Below are 24,713 nucleotides of genomic sequence, written 5' to 3'. Positions count from 1 at the left end.
TTCCTTTTTCCCATCCATGATTCTCTTCTCCTTTTCCCCTTCCCCTCTCAGTCCACAAAAGAGACATACATCAGAATCAGGTTTATCATCACTCACCTATGTCATGATTTTTTTTGCAACAGCAGTACAGTACAATACATAAAGTTACTACAGTACTGTGCAAAAGTCTAAGAAAAATATAATACTTGTTCAGGTGTATTATTTGTCTGTATAAAATAATATTGGAATATCCTAATACCTTTCATTATTACCTATTTAATGTTCAGTATTATTTTGGGTAAGTTTGAAATGGAGACTTGATATGTTTCTGCTGCAGGATTAGGAGCTACCTGAAAATAACTCTCCAAACCTGATCATGAAACAATATACAATGCTATATATATATAATTACAGTACTGTGCAATGTCTTAGGCACCTGTACAGTACTGTATTCTTTAATACCAATTTTGTACATCCAGTACACATCCCTAAAACAATATGACACATATTAATGCTTTTAAGTATTGAATGTCTTTTGAAACTTTCATTTTTGTTAATGGCCAAGGATGATTGTTCTTAAGGAGAAAATTCAACTGGCTGGTTCCCATAGATTTATCAAATATGGAGAAGTATCAAAACTCTTGCAAAATAACTAAAGAACCTAAATGCATATGAAGAGTTGTTTTAATTACTACTTCCCGAATGAGTCATAGAATAAAGTGGCTGGTTTTCTGCTATGTTCCCACCAACCATTGCCTGACGTCATTTGTTATGTTCATTTGTTCAATGGCTGTCACGTCCTGTACTGCACTAATCCTCAGGAATCCTGAGGAGTGGAAGAAGCACTCTCAGTTACTGGAGTCTTTATCTACTTTGACCAATCAAATCATAAGCTTTCAGGCAGATGTCCTTAATGACAATTGCTGAGTCAAAAGCAATAAATCAGTAGGTGTAGTTTCAAAGATGACTGATCTCTCCAACAGTTCGTGGAAAACAAGTATTCCAGACTTACTGAAAGTTAGATTTTATACTCAAGCTTGCCCTTCACTCTGTGTACTCTGAGTACTCACAGTTGCCTTTGGAGCTTGACCCAGAAGGAACACGGCTAGCAGGTCATTCTGGCCAAGTGGAATTCTGTTACCGTTGATGGAGTGGTTCAAAGGGTTGTGAGGCTCTAGGTATGTCAGTTGGCAGGTGGCAACTCATCATTTCCATTGCACAACTGTGCCCTAAATTAAGCACTAAGTTCCATTGTCTTACCTAGCCCATCATCCTGCTTTGGTCCACCAACTCATCCAAGGTGTTCAGACACACTCCATTATTCCAGCCAAAGGGTATTAAAATAAGGGCTACAGACTTCAATTGAGAGCAGGAGATGAAAGGAAAGCAATCTAGAAGAACACGGGGGAAGATGCCCTAATTAATAAACAAGAGCAGAAACATTGCAATAACAGGGACTGTAGACTGCAGTGTTAGAGCTCCCTATGATGGCCATCAAGGGAAATCCAATGTTATGACAGATCAGGGCACCCTTGGGTTTAATAACTTGACTTTCTCTGCTGAACTAGGTGCAAACGAGACTTTCACTGCACATAATTTTGGCTCCAGACAATAGTGAAAAATTAGAGATGCTGTCTCAGTAATCCTTTAAACTCAGCACGTTTGCTTCTATCAAAGGCATCTAAGCGAATATTGGAAGAAATATATCAAGCCAGAGACTACCATTTGTTGAAACATCAAACTCCCAGCAGCAATCACCTCAATGCTTGAAGTAATGACTGGGATTGTTTTTCCTATAGTGTCTTCACCATTATAATGCTAAGAGCTAGAGATGTTTGAGTGGACCTTTCTTAAGAGGGCCAGCGATGAGCCAGATGATCAGTGAATGGTAGATGTGCCACTATCTGATCTTCACCATGTGTCAAACTTCTGCGTTTGGCAGCATCCAGATGGAAGTCTGGGATTTCCTTTGATGTGAGCAACTGATAGCACTTAATATACCTTCCCTTTAGAGCCACAGTCTGTCTGCACATTAATATACACCTTATACCATCTCCATGAGCTTAAAAACCTCATATTCAGTAACGTGACAAAAGTGATAAGCCCCGTACAGTAACAAACCCAAATATATTCATTTACTGAAAGTGACTACTCACCTGCAAGCTGGTTTGAGTATCCACCTGGACCCCTGGGTAATTAAGTAGAAGACGGACCAAGTTCTCATGCCCAGACTGTGCTGCCAAGTGTAAAGGTGTGTATCCTGACTGAAATTAAAGTATTAATAGCATTAAATCTCGATTCACCTGGATTCACTATTCACAGTAATAAGACCATAAAACCATACACAGGAGCAAAATTGAGCCACTTGCCCATCGAGTCTGCTCTGATATTTCATCATGGCTGATCCATTTTCCCTTGCAACACCATTCTCTCCTGTCTTCCCGGCCTGACAAATTAAGAACCCATCATCCTTCACCTTAAGTACATCCAATGATCTGGCCTCCACAGCCCACTGTGGCAACAAATTCCACAGATTCACCACCCTCTGGCTAAAGAAATTTCTTCTCATTTCCATTCTAAATGAATGTCCCTCTATTTTGAGGCTGTGCCACCAGGTCCTAGGCTCTTCCACCATAGGAAGCATCCTCTCCACATTCACTCCTTCTTGGCCTTTCAACATTTGATGGGCTTCAATGAGATCCCCCTCCATTCTTCTAAATTCCAGTGAGTACAAACCTAGACCCATCAAATACCCCTCATATGAGAACTCTTTCATTCTCAGAAACTTCCTCTGAGCCTTCTCCAATGACAGCACATCCGTTCTTAGATAAGGGGCCCAAAACTGCTCACAGTACTTCAAGTGAGGCCTTATCAATGCCTTATGAAGGCTCAGCATTGCATCCTTGCTTTTATATGCTAGTCCTCTCGAAATGAATGCTACCATTGCATTAGACTTCGTCACCGCTGACTTAATCTGAAAATTAACCTTTAGGGAATCCTGCACATTGACTCCCAAGTCCCTTTGCAGCCCAGATTTAATTTTCTGCCCATTTAGAAAATAGTCTACACTTTTGTTCCTTCTACCAAAGTGCATGATCATACATTTCCCAAAACTGTATTCCATCTCCCACTTCTTTTCCCATTCTCCTATTCTGTCTAAGTCCGTCTGCAGCCTCCCTGCTTCCTCAACACTACCTGCCTCTCCATCCTTCTTCTTATCATCAGCAAACTTGGCACAAGATTATCAATTCTGTCATTGACATATAACATAAAAAATGGTCCCAACACTAACCACTGTGAAACACCACTAGTCACTGGCAGCCAACCAAAAAGGCTCCCTTTATGCCCACTCTTTGTTTTCTGTCAATCAGCCAATCCTCTATCCATATCCGTGCTAGCATCTTTCTTGTAACACCATGGGCTCTTATCTTGTTAAGCAGCCTCATGTGTGGCACATTGTCAAAGGCTTTTTGAAAATCATACAACATCCATCAATTCTCCTTTGTCTGTCCTTCTTGGTATTTTTTTAAAGAATTCTAACAGATTTGTCAGGCAAGATTTTCCCTTAAGGAAACTCTTGCTGACTTTGGCCTATTTTATCATGTGCCTCCAAGTATGCTGAGACCTTATAGTTAACAATCAACTCCAACATCTTCACAACTATTGCGGTCAGGCTAACTGGCCTATAATTTCCTTTCTTCTGCCTCCTTCCCTTCTTGAAGAATGGTGTGATATTTGTCATTTTCTACTGCTCTGGAACAATACCAGACTGTAGTGGTTTTTGAAAGATCATTACTACTGCCTACACCGTCTCTTCAGCTACCTCTTTCACCTGAACCCAAGTGGGGCCAATATCCTTGTGGGTAGGTTTGCTAGAGCTGTTGAGGAAGGTTTAAACTAATTTGGTATGGAGTATATGGCACTCATAAGAAAGGGGCAGCCATTTTATTTTTCATGTTTTTCTTGAGTAATTGAACTATCGCTTTGATTCCCATTGTCACCTTCTACCTAGTTTGTTCAAAATGAGATAAACCCCTGACTTTGTGTAGAGAATTTGATGAAATTCATGTGTCAAGGAGCAGGAGGACTTCAACATGTACCAATGAGTTAAAAGCCTAACTCCCTTCTTATGCTTATATCCCCTATGCTTCAAGCAAATTATTACTGTTGCTCCACTACAGAAACAGAAGCCAAGAGAACATCTGACTCTGCTTCTCTCTCCACAGATGCCGCCAGACCTGCTGAGTATTGCCAACATTTTCTATTTTTTTAAATCTCAGACTTCCATTTTCTGCAGTATATAATAGATTTGTTTTTAATTAAACAATCAGGCCCAATTAAGTAACAAATCATCCAATATTTAAAACAAAAATAGAGAGATTGATCTCTTTGAAATCAGATCCTTTCAAAATCCCAAACTTGCCATCATCTTACTGTCATTACTTTCTCTTCTCTCCTGCCCCCTTTACAACTTTGCTTCACAGCAAGTATATTAACCCTCAAGTGCTAAGTTAGAGAAGCTCAATTTAAAACAAAACCTTATAACAACAATTACAACAAGCAAAATAACCATTAGAGTTAAATACCATTTCTGATGTGCTTACGGTTAAATTTCACTGAAGCTATGAAATAACCATGGCTGAAGATAATGGGTAGAAGTATAGCAATGAATGACACAAATTAATATCAATGAACCAGTTTTTAAGTACTTCACTGAGATTGAGAAATCACAGACTTGTGAATGGTTTGCTGGTATCTCCTTGACTGTAGTTTCCCCTTGATTTTCATGCAGTAGCTGTTTTTGCACATTAATAGGCCATTAGAGCTGATATAGAGAGTCAACTCTAATAATTAATCGTGCAAGCACACTCCAGTAGGTTAATGATTGTGAATCATTTTCTCTTACCCACAAGCTAAATAACAATTAATATGTAAACATATTATGTTATTTTATGATACTTACATGTGGAGCACTTCTAATTTTACTCTTTTTTTTCCTTTGCTCTCTTCTTCATTGTATAATCTAAAATTTGTCCCCTGTTGAAAGCTAAATAGTGATTTGGAAGTTCCATTGGTCTATACTGTGGTTCTGAATTTTGAAGCGAATTACAAATCGCTGGTTATAATACATAATTGGCTTACTACTTCTGAAAAGGGATACATTTCTTAGTAAGTCTTACTCTTAAATGGATTTTTCTTTCCTTCCTTTATTTCTTCAGACCTGACTTGACAGCAAATTCACTCACTTCAAAGCATCTTCATTTGTGGATCTCCTATTTATTTCTCATTGATCAAGAAAACGTTAACAGTGGTCTTGCTACATTTTTTATCATTTGCTGGCTCCAATGAACTTATAGGCAAATTCATTAAATGTATGTGTGTGTGTATATATATATGTATACACACTGTTACGTACCCCGTAACTGGGTTGCCAAACCAGCAGAAATGGATCACTCAGTTGGAGTCTGGAGTACTAGAACTAAGAAAGTTTTATTAAAGAAACAAGCAACACAGTAATCGAAAGGGTAATAAATGCAACAGTTCAGTGATGATAAACACACATGTGCACAGCATTAAGATAACAGCATCAATCAAGCTCTATCGTTGTCTAGGGGTTAAATGACCAAATTCAAAATGACTCAAAGTTCAGTCCAGTTTGTAGTTCAGTTCGCAGTAATCGTTGCCATGGCGATGGACAAGGTGGGGGAAGAGAGACAGAATAGGAACAACTGATCATTCAGAACACTGCTTCACTCACAGACCAGCGGTATGGCTCACAAACAGCATTTGGGCGGGTCCTTGGTGATGTCACCTGAGGTCACCGACTGTGACCCCTCCTCCAGATGCGGTCGATCCTCTGCAGTGAACCCGGCACCCAGGCAAGGGCGGACACACACCGGGTTCCCGCTGATCGTACCTTTCCACCCTGTGCGTTGTCCGGTACTTCTCACCACTCGTGAGAGGCGCACCGCTTCCAGGGTCTCGTTACCTCGGGTGGCGTGTGTGTCTGTCTTAGCGAACCTGTCCCTTTTTATCCCCCTGCTGGGGTATCGCCTGTCCATCACTTCAAACAGTTCAGGGTTCAAAGGGGGGAGCCGCTCCAGACAGCTCTCTCTCCCACATCCCTTCATTACACATCTCCAGACGCTGCTCCATTGTTCCTTATCTCTCCTTCCCCTGAGGGCAGGTGGCAGACCAACTGCTGATGCCACTGATGCTAGCCCAGGCCAGCAAACATCTTAATTTTATGTGTATTCTCGTAACAACACACACACACACACACACACGTCTATTAAATAGTTAAGCTAAAATAAGTGGTACAAAGTGACAGAAGTACCAAAGTAGTGAGGGAGTGTTCATGATCCAAGGCCCATTTAGAAATCTGATGGCAGAGGGGAAGATGCCGTTCCTGAGTCACTGAGTGTGTGCTTTCAGGCCTCTATACTTCCTTCCCGACAGTAACAGTGTGAAATGAGCATGTTCTGGGTGGTGAGGATCTTCCTAAGGAGCTGCTTCTTGAAGATGTCTTGGATACTGTGGAGGCTGGTAGCCATGATAGAGGTGACTAATTTTACAAATTTCTGCAACTTATTTCAATCTTGTGCAGTAGACCCCCCCACACCAGACAGTGATGCAGCCGTAACAATATATCATCAGGATCAGAAAAGATTTATTTTCACTGACTTACATGTTAATGAAATCTGTTCTGTGGCAGTAGTAGAGTGTAAAGATATGAAATTATTATAAATTACAAAACTGAATTAGTGCAATAATAAAAGAAATAACAAGGTAGTGTTCATGGGTTTAGGGACCATTCAGAAGTCTGAAGGTGGAGGGAAAGAAGCTGTTACTGAATGTTGAGTTAGGTCACATGAGAGGGAGCAGGTGGTACATGTTTGTATGAGCAGCTGGTGCTTCTCATATATCCTGGTTATGTGACCATTGACACCAGGCAGACAATCTCTTAAGAGTATTGATAATGGCTGGGGTTACCCATCTTATAAAGCTAATGCCCAAAAGAAGGCAATGATAAACCACTCCTGTAGAAAAATCTGCCAAGAGCGACCATGATCACCCATGTAATATGACATGGCACATAATGGTGATTATCAGCAGCAACAGGGATGTACTGCACCAAAGGTGTATTGTTTCTTAACATCTCCCTGACATTGACTTGGGTGTCCTCTGAGTTTGATGAAATTAAGACTAAGTCCTTAGGCTTTAAAAATTTATTTTTGAGGAACGTACAGAAATGTAATATGAACTTTGAACTGACACTCTTTTCAGAGCATTCAACCACTTGAGTCTTTCCTGCCATTTGTTGTTCTTGGCCATATTTTGATACTTCTGCTGAGAAAAAAATATCTTGGTCTTGAATTTAAAATAATGATAAGAGCTAATGACATTACCTTTTGATAAAACGTAACACCTATTGTCTTTCTTTGTTCTGGACAACACAAGCATATTCCTTTAAGTGCTTTTTATAACCTGATATATGGGATATATGGGGTGTCCAGGGAGGGTAGCACCTCTGGTGAAAGGGCTTGTTGTGTCCATTCTGGGTCAGCTTCCTCACCTTTGGTCTCCACTGGAAGCTCAGCTCACACCTTGCTCCAAGTAGCTGTCTGCGTGTGACAGTGGCCACACCCCAGTATACCTCTTCAAAAGTTGGGCCAAACAAGGTGAGAGTAGCTGGTGAGCCTCATATCCATAGGGACATGCTCATCCTAAATCTGCACTGGCGGACTGGGCAGATGAGATCTACAGTGAGATCCAATGGCCAAGAAGGCGGTTCTGCATCGCTCTGTGGAGAGTGAAGGGCATGACAAGGCACAGAAGATGTCATGGTCATCCACGGCAACCAAGGAAGACCCCAGTTTGTGACACTTGTTTGTACCACTGGACCTGGACTTCTGTGGTCAAGAGAGTTGAACTGCCCCAGTGCAATGCGTTTTCCACTTTAAAAACTCTCCTGCACAAATCTGTTGGACATGATGGACAACCACCATACCCTGATCTGAAGGCAAGTATTTTATTTACTTTATTCAGCACCATTTGCAAAAGTACTGAAATCCTTGTTTGGAAGTATGTTTAACTTAAAATACAGAAGTAAGTGGAGGTCTAATAAAATTGCTTCAAATCAATACACCCGATCATAGTGTCCCAGTTTGTTGTTCATAGCAAGTGGAAGAAGGATAGTAACTCTTATTACCTCACTTGGTTGCTTTTTTGCTAGTTGTCCCTCACTGGTGATCTTTGGGGTCTCACTGCATATGGTTGCCGGCATCTTGGTGAGAATCTCCCTCACAAAGTCCATCTGGCCAAAGTGTGCAGCCACATGAAGGGCTGTGAATCCAGTCTTCAGGGAAAGAGAGGAAAGTTTGGCTAGATTAATTGTATTTTAGTTTTATGGAGCTTGGGCTCACTAGTGTGCATGCTTGAAAAAACAACCTAGAATCACATGATGAAATCATAGCTAATTTGTCTTAATATTTTAAGGCTTGTGAGCATTGCACCAAGATTTGCTTTTGCTTTTGGATCAGTTATGGATATTTATGTTCAAAGCAGGCCGCAAGGTGGGGACAAGGGGTGTAGTGCATTGATTCTCTTATGTTTTGCCTTCTGAGGTTTAATATACATATTTCTATCTGAGCTGCAAAACATAAGAAATAGGAGTAGGAAATGGCACCTTAAGCCTGTTGCAATCAATAACATCATGACTGATCTGATCTTGACCTCGATAAATCAGCCTTCACAGTCCTCTGAGAGAGAAGGTTCCAAGACTTACAACTTTTGAATGAAGAAGTCCTTTCTCATCTCCATCTTAAATGGGTTACCCTTTCCATCTACTTCAGAGCAGGTGAGCAAGTCAAAGTTGTTTTTAAAGGCTACTGCCACAAAGTTGCCAGATTCTATCCCTATATTTGCATAATAAAATGCTAAATCCACTAATAGCCTGTGAGGAGATCACGTTACATAGAGTTACAGAGTAATACAGTATAGATACAGGCCCTTTGGCCCAATTAGACCATACTGACCATGGTGACAACCAAGCTGGTGCAATTGATTTTTATATCTTTAAGCAGTGCCTCTCCAATTGTTTCTTATAAATGATACCTGCTGTGACCATCTTGTCTGGCAGTTCATTCTTTATATTCACTGCCCTCTGCATGAAAAAATTGCCCTCAGTTCTCTTTTAAGTGCATGCTTTCTCATTTAAGCCTTTGTCGTTTCCCTTCAAACAGGCTCCCAAATTTAACCTAATTACCCGAAAATTAGCCTTTCACTATTTTAGGAACCTTATTGCATTCTTAAAACCAACAGAATTAAGGTCACTAGAGCAGCTTCAGTTATTTGCCCTGCCTTATTCCCTAAAAGGAGCCAACTATTGCTCCCTCCCATAAAGGGTCCTCCATATACAGACTCAGGAAGGTTTCCTGGACAGAGTTTACAAATTACACCCTGTCTGGGGCCTTAGCACTCTGGTTGGCCCAGTCAATACAGGAGAAACTGAAACCTTCCACTAATACCACCTTATTGTTCTTACAGCTATGAGCAATGTTTCTGCATACCTGCTCCTCAAGTTACTGCTGACTATTGGGGGATCTATAATGCAGGCTCACGAGAGGGCTGAAAGATGGCAGATGGAGTTTAATGCTGAAAAATGTGAGGTGCTACATTTTGGTAGAGCTAATCAAAATAGGACACTACACGGTAAATGGTAGGGCGTTAAAGAATGCTCTAGAACAGAGGGATCTAGGAATAATGATGCATAGTTCCCTGAAGATGGAATCTTATGTGAATAGGGTGGTGAAGAAAGCTTTTGGTTTGCTGGCCTTTATTAATCAGAGCATTGAGTATAGGAGTTGGGATGTAATGTTGAATTTGTATAAGGCATTGGTAAGGCCAAATCTGGAGTATTGTGTACGGTTCTGGTCACCGAATTATAGGAAAGATGTCAATAAAATTGAGAGTGTACAGAGGAGGTTTATTAAAATGTTGCCTGGGTTTCATCTCCTAAGTTACAGAGACAGGTTGAACAAGTTAGGTCTTTATTCTTCGGAGCGTAGAAGGTTGAGGGGGGACTTGATAGAGGTGTTTAAAATTATGAGGGGGATTGATAGGGTCGACGTGGTTAGAGTTTTTCCATTGAGAGTGGGGAAGATTCAAACAAGAGGACATGGGTTGAGAATTAGAGGACAAAAGTTTAGGGGTAACATAAGGGGGAACTTCTTTACTCAGAGAGTGGTAGCTGTGTGGAACGAGCTTCCAGCAGAAGTGGTTGAGGCAGGTTCTATGTTGTTGTTTAAAGTTAAGTTGGATCGATATATGGACAGGAAAGGAATGGAGGGTTATGGGCTGAGTGCAGGTCGGTGGGAATAGGATAGGGTAAAAGTTCGGCACGGACTAGAAGGGCCGAGATGGCCTGTTTCCATGCTGTAATTGTTATATGGTTATATGGTTATAGAGTGACTCCTCTCCATTTGTTTCTAAGTTCTGCTCATATGGCCTCACTGGATGATACTTCAGGACCGTCATCTGAAAGCACTGCTGTTATGTTATGTCCTCACTTATCTAAATGCTACCTCCACCCAGCCCTCCAGATTACCTGTACCTCTGTCATGCCTAAAGCATCTGTATCCTGGAATACTGAGCTGCCCATTCTGCCTTTCTCTGCCATCTTTCTGTTCATCCCAGTTCTCAGAGCAAATCTTCGTACTGAGTTTGCCCACCTCACCTGTTAAACTCACACATTGAAATAAATGCAGTTTAACTGAGTTTTCTTTTCTATCCCTTTACAGTGATCATGGCTATCCTGGTTACTAAACTTACTATTGTTGGCCACTACTTTATCATAGGACTTGCTCCCAGAGATTCCCACACCCTGACAGTGTAGTTCAAAAACTTCAATGTAGCACTAGAACATTTCCTTGCAAGGTCTCTCTTCAGTTCAAGTGCAACCCATCCCTCTTGTACTGGTTATCTCTACCCTGAAAGAGATGTCAAAAGTCCAAGAACATGGGAACAGACAAGGTGGGATAGCTTGAAGAACTGGACAGATAATTCCTGCTCAGTGTTCCCATTCTTTCACTTCCTTCCTCTTCATTGTGTACAGCAAGCACTACTGCCATTATCTTTACATATTTCAATACATTGCCTGACAACATGTCAATGTTACTAATGTTTCATCTCTAAACATTGCATATGTGAATCAGTTGAGAGGCTGTTACATCAGGCTCAGACATTCAGTAACTAGTGATGGTGGGACCCTTTTGTTTATCTTTTTTCTCAAAAGTATACTTTATCTATAATATATACAATAAAGACAATCAGGGCATGTCTTTCTCTGCATTCATTTCACCTGTATTTTCAGACAAATTAATCCTACTTCATTGAAAACACTATTAGAGAGGTCAAAGATCTTATCACAATATATTCTTGAATAACGTACCAATTTATGAAAATGGTTTTGTGCTCTGCAATTGAAATGACCATTACTTCACAATAATAATCATTTTAGCATTGCTAACTGAATCTGGATTATTTTTACTCAGCTCTGTTCAAATCTGTGTCTATATTCTAGACACAGATTCCCCAATGGCATTATATCTACAGCTCTGAGGAGGAGGAAGACACAGAAGAAATGGTTAGTCTGGATACAATTTCTTCCTTTCTAGTACATATTCAATCATTATGATCCATGTACTAGGACATTCTCAAATTTCAGTGAGTCCACGTATTGGCCCACTCTTTTCCTGTTCATCACTGTGTTGTGTAAATGAACTCGGTATTGCTCCATATGCCCAGATCTTTCCAAGGGAGTGAAGATCTGTTGCAATAGTTCTCTGAAACATGATCCTGGTTTAGTTCATTAGTAAGTATGAATCTCTAGAGACTTATCACAGAAATGCAACAGGAATCATTTAATTTTTACACTGGGTAAGTCTGCTTTACAAGATAACTGGGTGGCAGATTACCAAGTGTAATGATAGAAACTGTTTAGTATGAGTTAGCAGTCAATTATCAGAAAATAAAACTGTAAGTATACAATTGCACAGTAATAACTGAAACTAGTTGCAGAAGATACGGAAGTTGATTTTTTCTTAAAATTGTAACAAAATTATTAGCAAGGATCTTGTAAATTTAAATGATGAGATTGTGGAATGAATACTCATTTAGTGACTAACCTTTGTGCTGGTTATTTTAAAGGACAGAGTGCCTTTGAGAGCTTCAAGGACATTAATGTGTCCATTTTTAGCAGCCAAATGAATTGTGTTCATTCCCTCCTGGAAAGTGAAACGAAATCAACAAAAATGATTATATACTAGAGGAATCGGAAGCATTAATTATAGTGAGTAAGCAGAATGATTATAATCAAAATATAATCTAACCCTGTTTATTATCTTGCACAGGTTATTGATAGTAAATTGTACTACAGTGCTACATTCTCAATAGTCCAAGTCATGAAAGAAACTCCTTAAACACGGGTCAACAATAGAATTGAGAGAAGCTCAACATTGGACAGAATGAGAAAATCATCAAAACACAGTTGTGGAAGGAAATGTATAAGAAATTAGTGACAAAGACATCTTCTAGGTGCAAGTGAGTGTTGGATAAAATTCTGATGAAGGTTATTGATCTTAACTAGTTTTTGCTCTGAATAGATGATGCCTAGTGTGATAGGCAGCAATATGTGTTTGGTGAGGTGAGTATAAAGGCCATCATACAGTAGTTTGGTTAGCCATGCAACAGGTGGCCTTCATGTCACCTAGGGCCTGAATGCTGCCTGGGATCATCTGGCATTAGGAATGAGCAATGATGGCTGGAGTTTGGGGTCCTGCCAATGCCAGGATGGTGGCCATATGACGTAATCAGGGTTGATCAGCTCCAAGGAATCATAGAGACATAGAGTACTACAGCACAGAAACAAACCCTTCAGCCTATTTTGTCCATGCCACTTAATCTTCTGCCTAGTTCCAATAATCTTTGAAATTTTCTGAGGACACCAAAAATAATCTTAGCTTTTGTAGCCTTTTCTATAATATCAGTTCTCAGCATGAGTGCACTTGGTGCCAATCCTGCCATTGGCAAATAAAATCTGATTGGTATTTTCAGACTATCAACTTTGAATCTCAATGAGGCCCTCACTTATCTCAAGTGAAGGCCTTTTGCTATCTGTGATGTTCCATTGAAGTAGGTCATGTGCGCTTCCATACCCCACAAGGGTTTAATTCTTTATGGCACCAAAGAATACTAGTTGGTTTGGCACAGTAGCATAACTGGTATAGTAGCTCTCATAGCTCCAGTGTGCCAGGGACAGTCCTGAGCTCCGTTGCTGTCTGTGTGGAATATGCACATTCTCATTGTGACTGCACTGGTTTCCTCCAGGAGCTCTAGTTTCCTCCCACGTCCAAAAGACATGCAGGCTTGGAGCTCAACTGGCCACTATAAATTGCCTCTAGTGTGCAGATGAATGGTAGAGTCAGGGTGTGTGTGTGTGTGTGTGTGTGTGTGTGTGTGTGTGTTTTGGGGGCGGGGGGAATCAATAGGAATGTGGAAATAAAGTGGGATTAGTTCAGGAGAGTGCTTGATGCTTTCTGCAGCTTCAGAGGGCTGAAGAACCTTTTTCTGTGCAGGATGAATTTATGGCCCTATTCAGCTCACTAGATCCATGCCTTTCCTCAGGGGAACAATTAACATCAGGGGTTAAGTTTTAAACAAGCATGGTGGCTTCCAGCCATTATCAACAGGGCCTGGGAGCCATTGGAATGTCCTTTGTACCAAAACCTTTCACATTGAAATGTAATAAATAGTCTCATCTGGCAGAAGAGACAAAAGTCTGAAAGCACACACCAGATAGCTCAAGGAGAGCTTCTATTCTACTGTTATAAGACTATCAAACATACCTCATATATGATAAAATGGACTCTTAACCTCATAATCTACATTGTCATAGCCTTGTGCCGTATTGCCAGCCAGCATGGACTTTCTCCATAAATGTAACATTTCTTTCTGCACTCTGTTATTATTTTCCCTTATATTACCTCGACATACTGATGTGGTGAAATAATCTGTATGAATGACATGCAATACAAAGTATCTCACTGAAACTGACTTATACTCCACTATATTCATTATACTGTGTAGTCACCGACATATAATGTGATATATGCCACAAAACAAATTTCATGTCATATGTCACTGCTAATAAATCTGATACTAATTCTTTGGTACATATGACAATAATAAACCAATTTACAAATTTTATCAACTTAAGTTCACTATATCCCAAACTTTAAATGATTAAAGCTACCATTCAATTAGAATTTTTTAAATATCTGAAAGGATAATGGAATGTTAGCCTTCATCACATAAAGTAGCAAAGAATCAAAGTTATGGTGCAGGTTTATAGACCTGGGCTTAGTTCTTATCTTACATATTGTGATCAGCCCAGACAGGGCAGCAAGGGGAGGATATATTGGCCTTGAGCAGTCAAATAGGTTACTTTATCATGGATGGTGCTGAGGTGCTTTAGTCTGTCGCTTTGTCCACATTTCACAATGTTCCCCAGTTTATTGAATATTGCCCTGCATTGTTGTATCTCTCCAAATCCATTACCACAGACATCAGAGGTTGAATTTTCTACTTTAAATGTTCGACTCATTGCAATATCTATATTCACCCTGCTGAAGTCACAAGTTTTCCTCCTCCTGGAAAGTCAGTTTTGTATCTTCTGTAAACTTTATCATGCTCCCAAATTAGTTTCACATGAACATGTACAACAAAAGGCACAAGTCAAGTTCTGAGACTAGTGAGAGTCCTTTGGTGACATCTTTCCAGCTAGATATATGGATATAGATAGCTCAACCATGATCTATGAATGATGTTGTGTTGCCTGATCTCCTGAGTGTTTCTAGTCGTGCAGCAGTTTGGGGTGGGAACTATCATATGCACTAGTAATTTCAGGGAACTAGGATAACAGCAGGGTGGAGATACATCTCTACCAAAGGAGGAGGTAGGTACTCCTTCCCCCTGCAGATCACCCTTGGGCAAGGTCTAGTATCTGCTTAGCCCCTCAATCGGGATCACGTAAAGCCATGGGAGCAGGTGGTGGATGGTCATATGAGCAGCTGGTGCATATCACAAGTCCTGGTTTTGCGACCACTAATGCCAGGCAGGCAACCTCTGAAGAGTGTTGATAATGACTGGGGTTACCCGTCTTGTAAAGATGCTGCCTAGAAGGTGGAAATGTCAAACCACTTCTGTAGAAAAATTTGTCAAGAACAAACTTGGCACATAGCAAACAAATGAGAATAAAGGCATTGGTCACCAAATCTCAAAAGACAATTTGAACTTCTTCCAGGGTACTCAAACTACTACCAATTAAGACTTCTCTTTCCAGCCTGTCAAGAACCGGGACTGGTTTGCAGGCAAGTTTCACAGACTGATACCTTCTTTGATACTTTTAGATTTGCATAGGGAAAGATAAGTGACAACGTAGTGGCATTTGTCATTACTAGTGGGACGTCAACCTGGGCATGTTCCTTCGTTTCATTTCCAAGCATAACTGTGCAGAGGCACTCTAGAGCAACACACACAAAATGTGGGAGGAACTTAGCAGGTCAGGCAGCATCTATGAAAATGAATAAACAGTTCACATTTCAAACCAAGACCCTTCTACTCCAATACCAACACATGGGATCATAGAAGCACTCAGCAGATCAGATACTATCAGTGGAACAGGATTAACACTTCACCTGATGGCCTTCGTCAGCATTCAGAAGAAATAGAGTTAAATTTATTTCACATTACAGACAAGGGGGAGGGTGGAGAGAACAAAGAGAACAAGAGAAACCAAATAGCACAGAAATGGTGATACTGGAAGGGAGAATATGGTGAAGGCATATTAATTGTAAATGATGTCTCTGGATGAGCCATAAACAAAGAAGCTGAAAAAAAAACAGAGGAGAGGAGAGAGATAAAAAGAACAAAATTGAGGAAAAAAATGTTGGACTTGTGAGGTAAAATAACACTACAGATGCTAGAAATAAAAACAGGAAGTACTGGAAATGCTCAGCCATTCAGCCAGTAGATAACACAGAGTTAATGTTTCTGATTGATGAACTTTCACCAGGACAGGCCAATTTTGATATAAACTGGAATGGCTGGTATTCTGAAATTGCTTAATTTGATGTACCCCTTAACATTAAGTATTCCGCTTTCTGAAAATTTACTCAGCCTGCAGAATATTTGAGGAATCAAGTTTTAATCCAGATTTCCAGAATCTGCAGTATTTTGTGTTGCATTAATATAAATTAAGTTGGCAGCATTCTGACACTGGACAAAATGATTCACTAATGTGAATGATCAGAATCACGGTGTGCACACACACATCGTTAAGAACACAGCTATTGATGCAGGAAAAAAAGTGAACATACTTTCTTGATTTGTGCTTTTAAGTGGCATGAATAGGCATTATATGAATTGGGGTGGAAAGGGGAAAGTTATAGAATTCACGTGGAGAAAGAAAAAAGTATTATGAAAGCAATGGAAACCTCTAAGAATTATTCAGTAGGTTAATTAATTCAAATTATTGCATAGAAATAGCATGTACAATGCCAGCCAGCATATATACTCCACATAAACTTTGTTCCACTCTACTACATTGAATCTAACAGGATATCTGTCAATTCTTTTCCTCATCCTTTTCTTAATTAACTTCTTCTAAAATGTATCCGTCTGCAATATTTGCCTCAGCTATTGGAATGTGGCAGCACATTCCAGAGTCTTATCCAGAATGTTTGAAAGATTGTTTTTAGATTATTGTGACTATATTGCATTAATGACCAAATCTCCTCACCTCTACCCTATCCTCCTCCTTCATGGTTGGGGGGTGGGAATCAAATTAGAGAGGCTAGGCGTGAGGAGGTTAGTTCACAACAGAGGGATGGGAACCAGTGCAGAGAGACAGAGGGGTGTAAAGTGAGCGTAGAAGCAAAAAGTACAAAGGAGAAAAGTAAAAGTGGCAGGCCGACAAATCCAGGACAAGCATTAAAAAGGGCCACTTTTCAACATAATTGTATAAGGGCTAAGAGAGTTGTAAAAGAGCACCTGAAGGCTTTATGTGTCAATGCAAGGAGCATTCGTAATAAGGTGGATGAATTGAAAGTGCAGATTGTTATTAATGATTATGATATAGTTGGGATCACAGAGACATGGCTCCAGGGTGACCAGGGATGGGAGCTCAACGTTCAGGGATATTCAATATTCAGGAGGGATAGACATGAAGGAAGGGGAGGTGGAGTGGCGTTGCTGGTTAAAGAAGAGATTAATGCAATAGAAAGGAAGGACATAAGCCGGGAAGATGTGGAATCGATATGGGTAGAGCTGCGTAACACTAAGGGGCAGAAGACGCTGGTGGGAGTTGTGTACAGGCCACCTAACAGTAGTAGTGAGGTCGGAGATGGTATTAAACAGGAAATTAGAAATGTGTGCAATAAAGGAACAGCAGTTATAATGGGTGACTTCAATCTACATGTAGACTGGGTGAACCAAATTGGTAAAGGTGCTGAGGAAGAGGATTTCTTGGAATGTATGCGGGATGGGTTTTTGAACCAACATGTCGAGGAACCAACTAGAGAGCAGGCTATTCTGGACTGGGTTTTGAGAAATGAGGAAGGGTTAATTAGCGATCTTGTCGTGAGAGGCCCCTTGGGTAAGAGTGACCATAATATGGTGGAATTCTTCATTAAGATGGAGAGTGAGATAGTTAATTCAGAAACAAAGGTTCTGAACTTAAAGAGGGGTAACTTTGAAGGTATGAGACGTGAATTAGCTAAGATAGACTGGCAAATGACACTTAAAGGATTGACGGTGGATATGCAATGGCAAGCATTTAAAGGTTGCATGGATGAACTACAACAATTGTTCATCCCAGTTTGGCAAAAGAATAAATCAAGGAAGGTAGTGCACCCGTGGCTGACAAGAGAAATTAGGGATAGTATCAATTCCAAAGAAGTAGCATACAAATTAGCCAGAGAAAGTGGCTCACCTGAGGACTGGGAGAAATTCAGAGTTCAGCAGAGGAGGACAAAGGGCTTAATTAGGAAGGGGAAAAAAAGATTATGAGAGAAAACTGGCGGGGAACATAAAAATGGACTGTAAAAGCTTTTATAGATATGTAAAAAGGAAAAGACTGGTAAAGACAAATGTAGGTCCCCTGCAGACAGAAACAGGTGAATTGATTATGGGGAGCAAGGACATGGCAGACCAATTGAATAATTACTTTGGTTCTGTCTTCACTAAGGAGGACATAAATAATCTTCCAGAAATAGTAAGGGACAGAGGGTCCAGTGAGATGGAGGAACTGAGTGAAATACATGTTAGTAGGGAAGTGGTGTTAGGTAAATTGAAGGGATTGAAGGCAGATAAATCCCCAGGACCAGATGGTCTGCATCCTAGAGTGCTTAAGGAAGTAGCCCAAGAAATAGTGGATGCATTAGTGATAATTTTTCAAAACTCGTTAGATTCTGGACTAGTTCCTGAGGATTGGAGGGTGGCTAATGTAACCCCACTTTTTAAAAAAGGAGGGAGAGAGAAACCGGGGAATTATAGACCGGTTAGCCTAACGTCGGTGGTGGGGAAACTGCTGGAGTCAGTTATCAAGGATGTGATAACAGCACATTTGGAAAGCGGTGAAATGATCGGACAAAGTCAGCATGGATTTGTGAAAGGAAAATCATGTCTGACGAATCTCATAGAATTTTTTGAGGATGTAACTAGTAGAGTGGATAGGGGAGAACCAGTGGATGTGGTATATTTGGATTTTCAAAAGGCTTTTGACAAGGTCCCACACAGGAGATTAGTGTGCAAACTTAAAGCACACGGTATTGGGGGTAAGGTATTGGTGTGGGTGGAGAATTGGTTAGCAGACAGGAAGCAAAGAGTGGGAATAAACGGGACCTTTTCAGAATGGCAGGCGGTGACTCGTGGGGTACCGCAAGGCTCAGTGCTGGGACCCCAGTTGTTTACAATATATATTAATGACTTGGATGAGGGAATTAAATGCAGCATCTCCAAGTTTGCGGATGACACGAAGCTGGGTGGCAGTGTTAGCAGTGAGGAGGATGCTAAGAGGATGCAGGGTGACTTGGATAGGTTGGGTGAGTGGGCAAACTCATGGCAGATGCAATTTAATGTGGATAAATGTGAAGTTATCCACTTTGGTGGCAAAAATAGGAAAACAGATTATTATCTGAATGGTGGCCGATTAGGAAAAGGGGAGGTGCAACGAGACCTGGGTGTCATTATACACCAGTCATTGAAAGTGGGCATGCAGGTACAGCAGGCGGTAAAAAATGCAAATGGTATGCTGGCATTTATAGCGAGAGGATTCGAGTACAGGAGCAGGGAGGTACTACTGCAGTTGTACAAGGCCTTGGTGAGACCACACCTGGAGTATTGTGTGCAGTTTTGGTCCCCTAATCTGAGGAAAGACATCTTTGCCATAGAGGGAGTACAAAGAAGGTTCACCAGATTGATTCCTGGGATGGCAGGACTTTCATATGAAGAAAGACTGGATGAACTGGGCTTGTACTCGTTGGAATTTAGAAGATTGAGGGGGGATCTGATTGAAACGTATAAGATCCTAAAGGGATTGGACAGGCTGGATGCAGGAAGATTGTTCCCGATGTTGGGGAAGTCCAGAACGAGGGGTCACAGTTTGAGGATAGAGGGGAAGCCTTTTAGGACCGAGATTAGGAAAAACTTCTTCACACAGAGAGTGGTGAATCTGTGGAATTCTCTGCCACAGGAAACTGTTGAGGCCAGTTCATTGGCTATGTTTAAGAGGGAGTTAGATTATGGCCCTTGTGGCTACGGGGGTCAGGGGGTATGGAGGGAAGGCTGGGGCGGGGTTCTGAGTTGGATGATCAGCCATGATCATAATAAATGGCGGTGCAGGATCGAAGGGCCGAATGGCCTACTCCTGCACCTATTTTCTATGTTTCTATGTTTCTATATCTTTAGGGAGTCTATTAGACCAAAACTCACAGCGTTCTCATCAGTGGCAGATGCACCGGCCTCCAGCAACACCTTAACAACCTCAGCATGACCTCCAGCGGCAGCTAGGTGGAGAGGACTGGAGTCTTTATTCTGAAAAATACCAAATCATGATTATGAAAACAGGGAAAACTTGTACATCAATACGTTTGTGGGTCTTCTTTCCCATGTTCTTTTTATAATCATCATTTCTCTACTATGTTTGTGAAATTAGAAAGCTTTGTTTTTTTAAACCATTATCTAAATCTAAATCGAAAAGAAGAATAGGGATGGCAAAAGGCACCTTTACGAGAATGAGGAGTATACTGACCAATACTAAACTAGGCATGACAACCCGCCTCAGAGTACTGAAATGTTACGTTTATCCAGTTATGTTATATGGCTCAGAATGTTGTACAATATCTAGTAACATGAAGGAACGAATTGAAGCAGCAGAGATGTGGTTTTTGAGGAGAATGCAAAGAATATAATGGATGAAATGAATATCTAATGAGGATGTCATGAACGGAGCAAACACAAAAAGAGAAATAATGTACGAGATCATGAAAAGACAACGTAACTTCATTGGACATGTGATTAAAAAAAGAGGAGTTAGAATGTATGGTAATTATGGGAAATATTGAAGGGAAGAAAGAAAGAGGAAGACAAAGATGATGGAGACAGCAGCCAGAGAACTGGAAATGAACACCAATGAATTGATCTACTTGACCCGAAACAGGAGTGTGTGGGCCATGGCAGTCAAAGCTCAAACTGGGCACGGCACCTAATGATGATGATGATCTAAATTAGTTTTTAGCCTCTGAAGAAAATCAAATGTCAGGATTGAAATTTATGTTGTTAGGGGAAACCCTGCTGCAAATAAAGCACATCAACAATTTAAGTTTAAAATTTCAAATTAAAGATCCTCAAGAAGACTAATCAAAAGTTATCAAAAGCAGTTAAGGTGTACAATACGTGTTATTAGGGCCTGATGTCTGTTTTAATGGGGAACTTGTGCTCTTTCAGGGGATTTATCACTTGTTCTTCTTGGCCCATCCAGTTCTACCAATTGTCATAAATTGAACCCTGTTGCTCTCAGTATGGATGGAGTTAAACAAAAGTATCCCAGTTATGTAAGTTATGGATTGAAGGTGTATACAGGTGTACACAGTTTTGGGGGAGGTTGAGCGAGTGGGGGTGGCGTGTGTGTGTGTGTCCATCACAAGTGATGAGGATCATTGACATCCTTTGTTTGTTATTTGTGTGTCCAGTGGCGACTGGTGAGTCCAATCTGGGCTAGGGAAGTACCTCCCACACATGAGCAAGTGTGTGAAGGTTCCGTAGCTGAGAGGTCTGCTGCTCGTTCTCTCCACTGTTTCCTTTTTGCTTCAGTGTTGTGATCCTTTTCAGCTTCAGTGGCACCTTTATTGAGAAGGCTGCACTATGATGAAAGATTCAGGGTTGCATGTCCCCAAGAAATGTAGTTGATCTTAAGGGCCTTGAGCAAAGTCTTGAGCATGTCCTTGAATCGTTTTTACTGACCAGCACGAGAGCGCTTCCCTGTGGACAGTTCCTTGAAGAACAACTGTTTGGGGATGCAATCGTCTGACATCCTGGTGACATGGCCTGCCCATTTGACTTGATGTTTTGTCAACAGTGTGTGGATGGTGGGCATGTCTGCTGCAGACAGCATCTCCATGTCAGGAATTCTGTCTTGCCAATTAATTTTCATAATCTGCTTTAGGTGTGACAAGTGGGAGTGGTTCAGTCTACATGCATGTCTCATGTACACATTCCATGTTTCACAGACGTAGAGGAGGGTGGGTAGGATGGCAGCACGGTAAACTTCCAACTTAGTCTTCAGAGTATTTCGCTTTGCCCCAGACAGTGTCACATAGTCTCCCAAAATTGGCACTAGCCTTGGTGATCCTGCAGTGGACCCTGTCAATGTGAACTCTTGAGAGCGTGCTGCCAAGATACGTGAACTTGTTAACTGCCTGGAGCTGCTGGATGTTCACCGAGATGGACGGCTCCACACAGGGTTGATCTGGGGCTGCTTGGTGTATGACTTCCGTCTTCTTGGTGCTGATGGAGAGACCGAAGCTCTCACATGTAGTGGAAAATTTGTCGATGATGTCCTGACATCTGACTTAGCTTATGTTGAGAGCACAGTTGTCAGTGAATAGGAAGTCTCTTGGCACTGTCTCTTTGACCTTATTAACGGCTTGTAACCTGCACAGGCTGAACAGCTTGCCATCCATCCTCTATTTGATATGGATTCCAGGATCGCTGTCCCAGAATCCATCAGTTGACATCACACTGAACATCATGCTGAAGAGGGTGGGCACCAGCACACATCCCTGCTTAACCCCACTTGTGACTGAGAAAGCAACAGAACAGTCACCATCATCGAACACAGACATCCCATCGTGAATCTGCTTGACCATGGTCATGAATCTGCCAGGGCACCAAACTTCACCATGGTTTTCCATAATCCCTCTCACCTCACCTCATGGTGTTGGAAGCCTTGGTAAGATCAACAAATGTGGTGTAGATCTATCTGTTCTGCTCCTGGCATTTTTCCTAAAGTTGTCTTGCAGCAAAGATCATGTTGTTAGTTCCTCTTCATTTCTAGAAGCCGCACTGACTTTCTGGGAGATGACCTTGTTCCAGATGAGCATTTAGTCTGTCTGGCAGGATGCTGGCTAAGATTTTCCCAGCATTAGAGAGCAAAGAGATACCTTTGTGGTTGTTGCATGCTTGGCAGTTTCCCTTCTGCTTGTACAGGTGTACAATGGATGCACCTTTCATTTCTTTCAGAATCTGACCCTTCTCCCAGAAGGACTGGAAGACCTCTGTCAGTTTGCTGGTGATGAGTGAACTACCTGTTTTGTAGACCCCTACTGGTATAGCATCTGCTCCAGCAGCCTTGTCACTTGACAGCTGGCCTATGGCTTTCTTGACTACCTCTTCTTGGGGAAAAGAGTCCATCTTATGGTTGATGTCTACATGATTAAGATGATTAGATAGATAGGTAGATAGATAGACATACTTTATTGATCCCGAGGGAAATTGGGTTTCGTTACAGTTGCACCAACCAAGAATAGAGTATAAATATAGCAATATAAAACCATAAATAATTAAATAATATGTAAATTATGCCAGATGGAAATAAGTCCAGGACCAGCCTATTGGCTCAGAGTGTCTGACCCTCCAAGGGAGGAGTTGTAAAGTTTGATGGCCACAGACAGGAATGACTTGCTATGACGCTCAGTGTTGCATCTTGGTGGAATGAGTCTCTAGCTGAATGTACTCCTGTGCCCAACCAGTACATTATGTAATGGATGGGAGACATTGTCCAAGATGGCATACAACTTGGACAGCATCCTATTTTCAGACACCACCGTCAGAGAGTCCAGTTCCATCCCCACAACATCTCTGGCCTTACGAATGAGTTTGTTGATTCTGTTGGTGTCTGCTACCCTCAGCATTTTGCCCCAGCACACAACAGCAAACATGATAGCACTGGCCACCACAGACTCGTAGAAGATCCTCAGCATCGTCCAAAGGATGTTAAAGGACCTCAGTCTCCTCAGGAAATAGAGACGGCTCTGACCCTTCTTGTAGACAGCCTCAGTGTTCTTTGACCAGTCTAGTTTATTGTCAATCTGTATCCCCAGGTGTTTGTAATCCTCCACCATGTCCACACTGACCCCCCTGGATGGAAACAGGGGTCACCGGTGCCTTAGCCCTCCTCAGGTCCACCACCAGCTCCTTAGTCTTGAGGATTAATTGCTTCCTCATTTATGATAGTTCAGCACAGATTCAGCAAGAATGGACTACTACAGGGATCAGTCCTGGCACCTCTACTATTTAATGCCTACACAAATGACCAACCAACCTTTCCTACCCTAACACGCGCAGGTTTATCTATGCAGACGACCTATGCACAAGCTAACTCCTTCCAAGAAGGTGAAGTACGACTTACAGCAGTCCTTGAAGCAATGAAGCAGTATTAGGAAAAATGGTCTCTGAACCCAAATCCATCAAAAACTCAAGTGTGTGCATTCCACCTGAGGAATCGAGAAGCAGCTCGGAAACTCAAGATCTTCTGGTGTGGGAAGGAGCTCGAACACCATCTGACTCCAATTTACCTGGGCATGACACTGGAGAGGACGCTCTCATTTGTCACCCACATCCAAAAACTCTGAAGGAAAGTTGACTCTCACAATTCTCTCTTGAAAAAATTAGCAGGCACGAAATGGAGAGCTAATGCTCACACACTTAGATCAACTGCCCTAGCACGCTGCTATGCACCTGCAGAATACTGTGCACCTGTGTGGGGCAGATCAGCCCATGCGAAGAAAATAGACCCGTTGCTTAACGAAGCCTGCTGAATAATCACGGGCACACTGCACCCCACACCCACTAACATTATTTACAGACTTGCAGGCATTGCTCCCCTAGAGATCCGAAGACACATTACAACAAAAATTGAAAAAGGTAAACTGAACTCGGATCCACGGCACCCACTACATCATCATGTGCCAGTTTCCAACCGCCTAAAACCAAGGAAAAGCTTTGCTACAGTGGAGGAACTACTGCATGGAACATCCCCCAAACATACAGGATTGACCGCTGGCAACAAACAGAAGCCAGAACCCCACCAAGCAATACAGTGCAAGACCCCACAG

At 41.5% G+C, this 24,713-nt stretch overlaps 1 protein-coding gene across 1 annotated transcript in view; it reads right to left on the bottom strand.

The window, feature by feature from the left end:
• The window catches only part of trpn1 (transient receptor potential cation channel, subfamily N, member 1), a 222,881-nt gene that overhangs the window by 22,693 nt on the left and 175,475 nt on the right, over positions 1-24,713 (bottom strand). Inside the window, exons 21-24 of the mRNA XM_063040655.1 lie at positions 20,032-20,133; positions 12,168-12,266; positions 8,192-8,338; positions 2,136-2,243 (exon numbers count right to left, since the gene is read on the bottom strand). Of these exons, the coding sequence (XP_062896725.1) occupies positions 2,136-2,243; positions 8,192-8,338; positions 12,168-12,266; positions 20,032-20,133 (456 nt within the window). The remainder of the gene's footprint in view (positions 1-2,135; positions 2,244-8,191; positions 8,339-12,167; positions 12,267-20,031; positions 20,134-24,713) is intronic.

Source organism: Mobula hypostoma, chromosome 1, assembly GCF_963921235.1.
Source record: "Mobula hypostoma chromosome 1, sMobHyp1.1, whole genome shotgun sequence".
Taxonomy (NCBI): Eukaryota; Metazoa; Chordata; class Chondrichthyes; order Myliobatiformes; family Myliobatidae; genus Mobula; species Mobula hypostoma.
The sequence above is the reverse complement of the archived record's forward strand: the minus strand, read 5'-3'. Positions and strand labels throughout refer to the sequence as shown.